General features: G+C 36.7%; 1 protein-coding gene across 1 annotated transcript; it reads right to left on the reverse strand.

Annotated features, from left to right (window-relative positions):
• Window positions 1–4,052: 4,052 nt before the first annotated feature.
• Window positions 4,053–5,411, reverse strand: LOC141618659 (uncharacterized). Its single transcript, XM_074435748.1, has 3 exons — window positions 5,214–5,411; window positions 4,451–4,798; window positions 4,053–4,349 (listed from the first exon to the last, which is right to left on the reverse strand). The coding sequence occupies exons 1-3, from the start codon at window positions 5,409–5,411 to the stop codon at window positions 4,053–4,055; spliced, it is 843 nt and encodes a 280-aa protein (XP_074291849.1).
• Between the last annotated feature and the right edge of the window lie 6,216 nt (window positions 5,412–11,627).

The following is an 11,627-nucleotide window of genomic DNA, read 5'->3' on the forward strand; positions in this document are numbered from 1 at the left end:
TATATATGGATTCTCATAAGTCCCTCATATATGAGTCCCTAAGTTCCTTATAAGGGCTCTTGGATGAAGGGAATGGAGGGATGAGATTACATCTCAATGAAGGGCCATAAATCTCCCTCACTAATCTCCCTTCCTAATCCTCCATAACTTCTTCTAATCATGTATAACTCCTTCCCATTCTAATCTCCCTACTCACTTCCTCATTATTCATTCTCCCTCATTCTCTCTCATTCCCTCATTTTCTCTCATTTTCCTCCCATCCTCTCGAAAAAAAAACCAATACAAAAAAAAAAAACCAAACTCAAAAAAAAAAAAACGACAGCCACTACAACCACCATGCGTATCACCCGACCAAACCCAACAGCCACCATTTCCGACCTCCAAACCGCCGCCTTCATAGATCCCGAATCCACCGACTACACCACCCGACCAACAACCCAACCCACCCAACCCCACCGGCTACACTACCACACGCCACCACTCCCTCATGCCGCTGACCCCATCAACACCCACCACCAACTTCTTGCCCCACGACCAACTTCTCGCCAACCACATCACCACCACAACCACCACCGAACCTCAACCTCCACCACAAAAAACAACAACCCGCACCTCCTCCTCTCAGATCGACCACCGCCTTCTGCCGCCTCCCTCCTCAGTCCAGTTTTGTAGTTTTATTTTGTTTTATTTTTGTTTTTTTTGTTCATGTTTTGTTTTGTTTTGTTTTTTATATATTTATTTATTTGTATGGGTCCTTGTTTTATTTTTATTGTCCATTTTTTTTTTAATTTTTCTGATTTACTTTGATTAATTCATCTTGTTTGGTAGGTGTATGATAAGTGGTGGTGGTTGGTTTTTTTTTGTTATTTTATTATTCTTTTGATTATTTTATTTTTTTTGAGGGTTTTTGTTTGTGTTGTTTTTGTTGTGCTTGTTTTTTTTTCATTTTTTTTATCTTGTTTCTATTAAAGTTACTCGTCTCATAAAAAGCCATCTTTTTTTGTATTTTTTTCAGATTTTGTATTCAAATCTGTTTTTTTATTATTATTTCAGATTTGGTGTTAATTTTGTGTGTTGTTGTTGGTTTTTTTAGATCTATTAATTTTTCAGATCTAAATTCGTCTTATTATTGCAATTAAAGTTATACTATTTATATCTAAAGTTATACCCTTTAAACAATAAAGTTACACAATAAACATCTAAAGTTATACATTGTATGAATTGAAGTTACACAACCATTCAAGTTTGTTTTGATTGGTTTTTGGTTTTTTCTTAGATTTACGGGTTTTTTTGTTTGATGAACGGGTTTTTGTTATTATGGATTGAAGTACTCCATATTAATTTTTAGTATTTTGGTTTTTTATTTCTCTTTTTTTAAAGTTCCATATTTTGTGCCAAAATTATACAATAATCAAAATAAAGTTATACTATTAACCTCTAAAGTTATACTATTTACGACTAAAGTTACACCCTTTGTACTAAAATTACAAAAATTCAACATAAAAAATAAAATGGAGTCTACTTTTTTGACTTATTGGTTAATTTTTGTTCAAAATTTATAATGTGTAACTTTAGTGTTCATTATGCGCAACTTCAGTGGTATTATGTACAATTTCAATAGCAATATGTGTAAAGTTATACAATTTTGGACTAAAGTTATACAAAAAATGAATGAAGTTATACTATTTTTTTTTTTTGGTAGAATGTGAGCTTTTCATTAATAATAAAACACTATTACAACATTTATCAATACAAGTAATGGCTACAAAATCTTAAAATTATACTTGAATACTTAAGCTAAGTAGCCAATCCTTATCCCTTTGAGGCAATGTAGTCTGAATTTTCTGAAGAATGTGCGCCTTCACTATTGATTGAATCTCCTTAATCACTCTCCTTGGTGTAGCTAGTGTTAAGGAAAGCATGCACTCATTTCTTTGTTTCCAAATACAGTACCAAGTAGCCATCAATGCCAGCCTAACAACTAGCTTCTGCAGCTTTGTACAGTTCAGGTTAGAACCAGACAATCTCCTGCATAACCAGTATTCAATCCCATCAATAATCTGTGAACTATAAACACAGCTACCAAAAAGATGATCATGTGTTTCAACAGCTTGTTCACAAGTCACACAACTGTTAATGTCACAAATCTGCAACTGGAATAGCTTATCCCTCATCTGCAGACCTTGATGCTTAACCATCCAACCAACTAAAGAATGCTTAGGTATGTAGCCCAAACACTATTATACCACTGGACTAGGGGGTGTGGACCCTGCAACCAGTAGTAACCAGACTGAATTGAGTAGCCCCTAGCATCTGACGGCCAGTGACCACCCACAAAACCAGAGTTCAGAATATCCTTAACTTTACAGATATTCCTCCAGTTCCAATTGGAATCAGGAGGAAGTTGATAACTATGCCAGTCTGCTCCTTTTAGATAGACATGATCAATCCATAGTACCCGCAACCTGTCAACTTTAGTATGTATCCAATTAACTAATTTACCAACAGTAGCCTTATTCCACACCTCAGCACTTTTTATATCAAGTCCACCTTCCTTCTTCCTGCAACAAATTTTCTCCCAAGCAATCAGAGGTACCCTGTGATATTCAGACTCCCCACTCCAAAAGAAATTCCTGCAAATTGCTTCAATTCTTCTGATAACTCCTTTAGGGATAAGAAAGATAGAAGCCCAATAATTATGGAGAGTATTTAACACATAGTTGATTAAGACAAGCCTTCCTGCATAACTTAATTTCCTTGCACCAATGCCTCTGATCTTATGCACCACCTTATCCAAAAGTATATGACAATCAGCTTTAGACAATCTGCCAGGTTGGATGGGACCCCAAATATTTGAATGGTAATACCCCTTGTTGAAACCCTGAAACCTGAACAATATCCATTCTCATCTCATCAGAAACCCCATTAAACACAACCTCTAACTTAGAAGCATTGACCCTCAAGCCAGAAGTTTCAAAGAAAGTAGATAAGGCCCTCAGTAGAAGCATAATTGACCTAATATCACCCTTACAGAACATGAGCAAGTCATCAACAAAGAGAAGATGGGTCAACTTTAGGCTCTTACAAAGAGGATGATATCTAAAGTACCATCTCCTAGTGGCATACTCCATAACCCTTGCCAGGTACTCCATACAAATGCAGAAAATGAGAGGAGATATAGGGTCTCCTTGCCTCAATCCTCTTTTGCCATGAAAGAAGCCAAATTGTGAACCATTTAAATTAAGAGTATAAGAAGGAGTAGTAATGCACAGCATAATCAACATCCTAAAATGCTCAGGAAAGTTAAGTGCTTGTAACATTTGGTCCACAAAGTGCCACTCAATTGAATCATAGGCCTTCTGTAAGTCAAGCTTGAACATACACCTTGGTGACACCATACCTCTATTATACAATCTTACCAGATCTTGACAAATGAGTATATTTTCAAGAATACTCCTCCCTTTAACAAAGGCACCTTGATTTCTACTAATAATATCTGGTAAGACCCTTGCTAGTCTATTGCACATAATATTAGAAATTGCCTTATAGAGGACATTACAGTAAGAGATAGGTCTGAAATATTTCACACTTGTAGGTCTATCCAGTTTAGGAATTAAAGTGATAACAGTGGAGTTAACCTGAGTCAAAAGCCTCCCAGTATCAAAAAAATTAATAACAGCAGCACCAACCTCATCACCTATAATATCCCACGCATCCTTATAAAATTAACTTGAGTAGCCATTAGGCCCAGGTGATTTACCATTAGGAATACTGAAAATGCAGTGCTTAACTTCCTCTATAGTAACTGGCTGGGCTAAAATGAGCCAGTGTTCCTCAGTACAACAGGGACCACCAGTCATTACATGTTGCTGTACAGAAAGAGTCTGAGTATGAGAACCCAGCAATGCCTGGTAATAGTCCAACAAAGCCATCTGGATATCAGCTCCCTCAGTACAAAGCCTCCCACCCTTATCTTCAATTTGGAATACCTTATTCATCATAATTCTTTTTTTAATAGCATGATGGAAATAAGCAGTGTTGAATAAGCTCCCTCAGTACAAAGCCATCTGGATATCAGACCATTGGACTTTAGCTTTCTGAGATAAAAAGCTATCTCTAGCCACAGTAAGCTCCTTAAGATCCCTAGCTAAGTCCAATTCCTGTTGAATAAGATTCAGATCCCTAGGATTGTCAACCAAAGCTTGCTGAATATTAGCTAAAGCCAAACTTGCAATAGCAGTAGCATTTTCAATATCAGAGAAGCAAGTACTATTTAACTTCTTGAGAACTGGTTTTAGGGCTTTTAACTTCTTAACTACTCCAAACATTTTAGTGCCAGGAAATCTCTCCTCCAAACATTAAGCACACTAGGTTTGAAATCTGCAGCTTTGCTCCACATATTGAAATACTTAAAACTTCTTTTCCCTCCCAAATCAGCTCTCTTATTCACCACAGTACAAGGGCAATGATCAAATAGACCCTCAGGATGGAAATGTGCAATGTAATCACCAAACATAGCCATCCATTCAAGATTCCCCATTACCCTATCCAACCTGCTATACACTCTAGTAGAAGCCACTTGTTTATTGGACCAAGTATAGAGAGCCCCAGTAGCTGAAATATCATCCATACAACATAAGGAGGCACAATCTTGAAACTGTTCCATTTCAACCTCAGTAGTTTGTCCACCAAGTCTTTCAATAGGAGATAGAACAATATTAAAATCTCCAAGCCAGAGCCAAGGATCAGAACAATCAGTAGCCACATGTTTAAGAAAGTCACACAGCTCCACTCTTTCCTATAACTCATTAAAAGCATAAATCATTGTTAAGTAAAACTTCCTACCATCAGTTTGAGACTGGACTAACATATGGATATATTGTGCATTATAAGCCAAAAATTGTATATCAAAACAAGAAGGTTTCCAAAAGATCCAGATTCTCCCCCCTTTATGCCACCTACAGTTAGTGGTCACACTCCAACCATCACAAATAGAAGTAGATCTCTTAAGCAGAGTACTAGGCTTAAGCTTAGTTTCCAGCACCCCAAACAGACCAACCCCATTATTGTGCATAAACCATTTGACCACTTTCTGATTATTCAGGTCATTAAGACCCCTAACATTCCAAAAACCTATATTATGCATCAGGAATGGTCTCTGGAGGGTCCTTACCACTCTCAGCCACTCCCCCTCCAGGAGTAGCATTACTTACCAAGACATCTGCAAAAGTATATGGACTGAATTTCCCAGACAATCTGACACCAGCCAGTCCCCCTTGTCTATTTATCCTCATAATTTGCTTTGCAGGTGTAGATTTGTCTAAGGGACTCAATATAACCTGACCCAAAGGAGGGAAAGCCTCTGGTGTAAGAATAGTAGGAGACTGAGCAAAAGTCTGAGTTTTCTGCATTGGCCTCCAAACTTGTTGGGAAGGATTTTTTGGTTTAGGTATACTGCTTTGGGTCTATTTCTTCCCTTTCTTAGGACCAGGCTTTCTGCATTTGTGTGGCAAGATGACCTATACCAGTACAACTAGTACAGGTAATAGGTTTCCACTCATATGACACAGAAACAGGAATCACTTTGTCATGTTCATCCAGAAATTTGACCATATCAGGCAGACTCTAATCCATTTTCAATTCAACCAAAACCCTAGCATAACTCAACTGAATTTTATCCACAGTAGGTCCATCCAGTTGAACAAAATTCGCCACAAGACCAGCTATCTTAGGCAAACATCTCCCCCAGAACTTCAATGGTATACCAGCAAGACGAATCCAAACAGGGACCACATCAACCTTACCCTTCTCTAATTCAGATGAGACTTCCCAGGGTTTAATGACTATAGGTTTGTTATCAAACAGATAGTACCCAGATTTTAGTAAAGCATCCCTACTACCCTGTTTGGAAAACCTAACAAGGAAAATCCCATTATCCAAAAACGACACTCTGTCAACGCCAAAATCTCCCCAAACATTATAGACATAGTCCTCTATAAGCTTCCATGGTGGATTGGCACCTAAAACATAACAAAAGACAGAGTTTTTCCAAAATTCTACCTCTGGTTGGATGTCCTCTGACGTGAATTGAAGCATCTCCACCAAGTATTCCTCCTCTGCAATAGGCTCCATGACCGGTTGATCTTTACCATTTTTCCTAAGTATCCACCCATCCTGGCAATTACCCTCTTCTTCCTCAGACAGAGTAAGGGCAGGAATTCCATGCATCTCATGTAAAGATCTCACCTTTGTGGTATCTGCAGAAGTAGGACCCCTAAAGGTAGCAACTTTAGGACCCAGCTTCGAAGAACTTGCAACATTACTACCAAGCAGAGCACTTTTAGCACCAGAAACCGAGGAAGAAGATGAATTTTTATGTAATGGCGAAAAACGGTTATGGGTGTTGTGTTTAACGGCCGTCATTATTGTTTAGGTTTCCTGAATTTTAGAGCTTTTCTCTCTCTAGTTTATCTCTCATAAAAGCATCCATCATCTAATATGAAGTTATACTATTATAGACTAAAGTTAAACGATTTTGGACTAAAGTTATAAGTTTGTAAGACTAAAGTTATACGTTTGTTGGACTAAAGTTATACGATTTTGGACTAAAGTTACACGATTTTGTATTAAAGTTATACAATTTTGGACTAAAGTTACACTCGTAAAACAAAATTGGACTAAAGTTAAATAAAATTATATAAAATTCCAATTAATTTATCAAAAATGACTAAAGTTATACAAAAATGGATTAAAGTTATACCAAAATGGACTAAAATTATACAAAAATGGACTAAATTTATACAAACAGTACTTATATAAATTCAAATTTATGGTGTTGGTTTTTATTTGTTTTTTTGTTTTTGTTATACTTATATTTTTTGTTGTTATACTTAATATTTCATTTGTCAACAAAGAGGAATGAGAAAACAAAAGTTATATTTTCATTGAAGTTACACACATTCCTACTGGATTGAAGTTATACAACTTTGGACTAGAGTTATACAACTTTGGACTAGAGTTATACAACTTTGGACTAAAGTTATACAAATATACACTAAAGTTATACATAATGTTAGTGAAGTTGCACACAATGTCATTGAAGTTGCACACAATGTGGATTGAAGTTATACAATTTTGGACTAAAGTTATACAATTTTGGACTAAAGTTGTACCCTTTAAATATTAAAGTTACAATATTTAGGAGAAAAGTTATATCATTATGGATTAAAGTTATAAATTTATAATATTAAAGCTCTTATTCTTCTCATTTCTCCTTGTGGACGCGGGCACACGGGGGCGAAAAGCGAAGCAAGCTTTTCTTTGTTGCATTTGTGGAGTCGCCACCAATTTATTGTGGAAAATTGGAAACCGTTCGAATAACTCATGTCATGTCAAGACACAAAGTAGTGACACGAACACCAAGAACTCGTTACCCTTAGCATTCTATGTCTAGAATGACTCTCGTGGATGCCAATGAACACGGATGTTCACAGAGATCTGGAGTAAGGGGTGAGGGTACGTATTAGGAAGCTCTTTTGATCGAACACCTAATCCCGCCCGCCTCGATAGCGGCCTCTACTAATTATTAGGGAAATTTTCTATACTCGATATGTTGTCGATTATATGCATGCAATGCAATATCCATTAGATTAATCCTAGCATGTGAGAATTAATACTAAGTCGGTTATCACGTAATTTAACATGCAATTGAGTCGAAGTAGGAATTTAAGATCGATTACATGTGAGAGCATAGAAGAACCACGATAAAAGAAATACAATAAAAATACAATAAAGAAAATTACAATAATTACATTGGATTAAATGGATTTATGTCGAAAATACATTTAAAATGGATGATTTGGGAAAAGAAAGAATAAGTAAATAAACAAACAGATTAGGTGATAATACGAGTAATAGTTAATTAATACGTAATTAATAAACTAAGGTCAAGCAGAAACGGGATTTCAGGGACAGAAATCAACCGGGAATAGGCGCAGCAGAGCTGCGTCCCTTGAAATAGGCGCAGAAGTTGATGCGTCTGTTCCTGGGTTGAGTTCTGGCTGTGAAGCCGCAACTGCATCTCGTTAACATTCGTAGGTAAATTTAATGCTTGATTATATTATTGGACTCGGATGGAAGTGATTAAAAGATTATTTACATGTGATTGAGGTCATAAAAACGATAAAACATGGATAAAAACTAATTAGGACGAATTATTTACAAGATTAAAAGACATTAATTACAAATACAAATTAATTAGGTTAAACAAGTTGTTAATGTAGGAAATTATTAATCTCATTAAACAACATATTCATATATGTAACAAATATTTTAGTCATAAAATTAATTTAGATCTTATGCATGCAAACAAAAGTAAGAATAGAGAAGAAATCGTCATTCTTACTATGGATTTTCGGATTAAAAGGGCACAAGTAAGATCTCCTTCTTACTTGTTCTTGAGCTTCCTAATATTGGATGAACAAGGATTCAAGCTTAGAATCCCTCCCAAGGAATTATACCCAAGATAACCTCTTAAAAGACTAATATTATTATTACTAGAACAATACTAATCTTAATAAAATTGACCCAAAATATTGTTTTGTCCTCATGAATTTTAGGCCAAGAGGAGAGGAATTTTGGAGTATTTGTTTCTCTTTCTAAACTTCTTTAAGTTATTATGTGAATGAATGAATAATACACTAGTTTTGCATGTAGTGTACGAGTGGAAAAATAAGCAAAACTTTTGCTCCTTTTCATGTGGGAAAACCGAAATGGGAAAGGGGAGATAGCCCAATGCATGCTCTCCTTTTCTTCTCAAGAGAAAGCTATGTATGCAAGGCTATGTTTAGGTCTTATAATTATGTTTTCCACTTATAAATAATCAACACAATTTTTATCCTAATACACCCTTCATTTCGGTACATACACATAAAATGGATGAGTCCATTTTATTTGTGATTTTGTCAATATGTCACATGTGACACAATACATGACATCTTATATATAAAATGTATTTTTAACAATTTAAAAATCAACATATTAATAAAATATGTCACTTATAAAAATTAACATAGTAATTCACAATTACTTGTACCAAAATGGTTTACCAATTTATAAATCACAACATCTTGTATTTATAATAAATTATTCATTCAGATTCAATTGTTTCTGTAAACAATAATTTCATCTCAGTAATGAAATAATTGGATTACTTAGACCGTATCTTATTTAATCAAATTACAATAAGACACGTAAATATTACTTCCAAAACCGTCCGTCAATTATAAGTAATTTAATTAACTCGTATCGTCATACGATCAATTAAATATTCAATTAAGAGTGTTACCCTTTAGGTATGACCTAAGGGGATCAACTGATCACCACCGTCGCACGATAGTAATGTCAAACTCTAGTCAGCCAATCATTACCGATATGTGTGGACCAGTTGACAGTAAAATATTACTTCCCACATGTATTCTTAAAATGAGATTTAAACATGTGATCATCATGATCGACAGTTGTGATCACATTATTGTCGGAGGACACATATTCCAACAGTTAATGACGAATTATTGATGGTGACGATAAACAAAAGATGAAAATATATCAATGACGAATTCTAGAGACTCAATATGGATGAATCGAATCTCTAAAACCCAAATTGATTTTAGTGACGAAAACCCGCAAATATGGATTATAAGGGATTTAAGTCGGGAATTAAAAGATGAATTAAATACTAATAATGAATTACATGTTAAAATTATCATACCAAAATTATCGTGTTAAAAGAACAATGAACAATTGAAGACGAAACAAAACAATAGGACGAACAGAAGACGAAGGAAGAAGAAAGGAAGCAGGAACTGCGGCAGCCTCAGCAAGAGGCGCAGCAGGTGCTGCGTCCCTTCGAAGAGGCGCATCAGTTGCTGCGTCCTTTCTTGACGTATGTCTCCTGATAATCCGTAAAAGGGGTTTAAAACAAGGTTTTATAAATCGGTTTAAAGTATATTTTCGACATAAATCTTACAATTGTAATTACAAAAATAAATAATAATAATAAAATAAGGATTATACACGCTCAGACTTACATGTTTGACGAAACGAGATGAACTAAGTTAACGTTTAGTGATACTCGACTCGAATGTACGACGAAAGTGCCCTCTAGGAGGAAAACGAATAAGATTGTTTAAGTTGATTGATTGTGGAGTTGGTCAAATTGGTCGTTCATGCAAAACGAGGCTGGTACTCAGAAGGATCGGAGCTTACGTGGTCGAAAGTTCAAGCACGTAGACGCCAAAAAGTAAGAACGTGGTCTAGAATGCAAAGGGAGAAGAGAAGGGCGGACACTCGCGTGAGAAATATGTGAGACCGAAGGTCTCTCTTTATACTAATCACACGGAGGAAATTAGGGTTTTCGGAGAAACTTTGAAAGTGAATCTCGCAACGATACGAAAAATACGCAGAAAAGGACTGAGGAAGAGGCGCAGCAAGCACTGCGTCTCTTGGAAGAGGCGCAACACCTTCTGCGTCTTTTCCTTAGTGGTTTCCTCTTGCGGAAGAAAGATTTCCGTGTTTCTATTATGAAATAGCGGATTAATCTTATTTCCTTAATATTTTATATGATAATCTCGGGATATATGTTACCAAAGATCAAAAGATTGGAAAATATATGGAATAGAAATATCTGGAACGTTCCAGAACATTCTGACTCGTCATTTTAAACGGTTTTTAGAAAAATGAAGACGGTTTTTGACCCGGACTCCAAATGTACTCTAATTACTGTCAAAACGACCGTATCGGCGCGTAGATGGCTACTATGAGGTAGACACACGTGTTTGAGCGACCACTTGACGATAAACTTACGAACTGTCACAAATCATTCCGCGTACCAAACATGCGGCCCAATCATCACCGGGTGGCTTGCGGGAGGTGCGGAAATGAGGTATCTACAGAGCCACCACTTTGACTGAGGCGTGGATAAGGCGAAAGTCAATGTATAGCCATCATGTCAATCGAAGATTACAACCTGATGACTATGGCGACGCGAGGCGGCTCAAGGGGTCTAAGCCTATGACCTGTCGTCGGGAACATTTTAGATTCTGTCGACTATCGGGGAGGGTCGTTTAAAGTCCATTAGACTATGTAAGGAAGCTCGCCAGCCATAAGAAGAGATCGTATCTGAAGTTCCTTGAAAATCCAAGGGGAAATAAAACGCGATATTGGAAGAGGCAGCAGGACGTAATCAGGAACTGCTAGAAGAAATCTGCTTGGGTTGGCTTCAAACAAAATTCGGAAGAGCTTGAGGTCGATGTTGATCTCCACGTGTTGAGAGGGGCAAATGTCTGTCCGTGTACTCTCGCTGGGGGAACATAATCGGGAACTGATCTCCATGTCTCGAGAGGGGCGATTGGCTGTCCGTGTACTCTCGCTGGGGGAAAAGAATAAAGGCGTGTCGAAACACCTGTCAAAGAATATTCGCTCGTTGCGGCAAGCAAAGTCTTGGTAAATGGATAAATATTAGGACAGTTTGCAGTTGGCTTAGAAATGCGGGTCCGGGCGAAGAACAAATGTCAAATGAACCAAATATACGATGTGTGGCATCAAGGAAGAGGCGCACCAAAGATGGG

The sequence above is a fragment of the Silene latifolia genome, chromosome X (genome assembly GCF_048544455.1).
Source record: "Silene latifolia isolate original U9 population chromosome X, ASM4854445v1, whole genome shotgun sequence".
NCBI classification, from domain to species: Eukaryota; Viridiplantae; Streptophyta; class Magnoliopsida; order Caryophyllales; family Caryophyllaceae; genus Silene; species Silene latifolia.

Coding starts and splice junctions, on each gene's coding strand:
- LOC141618659 (XM_074435748.1), bottom strand. CDS start 5,411: ATGCAGAAAACTCAGACTTTTGCTCAGTCTCCTACTATTCTTACACCA. Junction 4,799..5,213: donor ATACTTTTGCAGATGTCTTG/GTAAGTAATGCT, acceptor AATGAGTTATAG/GAAAGAGTGGAGCTGTGTGA. Junction 4,350..4,450: donor ATCATTGCCCTTGTACTGTG/GTGAATAAGAGA, acceptor TAATGTTTGGAG/GAGAGATTTCCTGGCACTAA.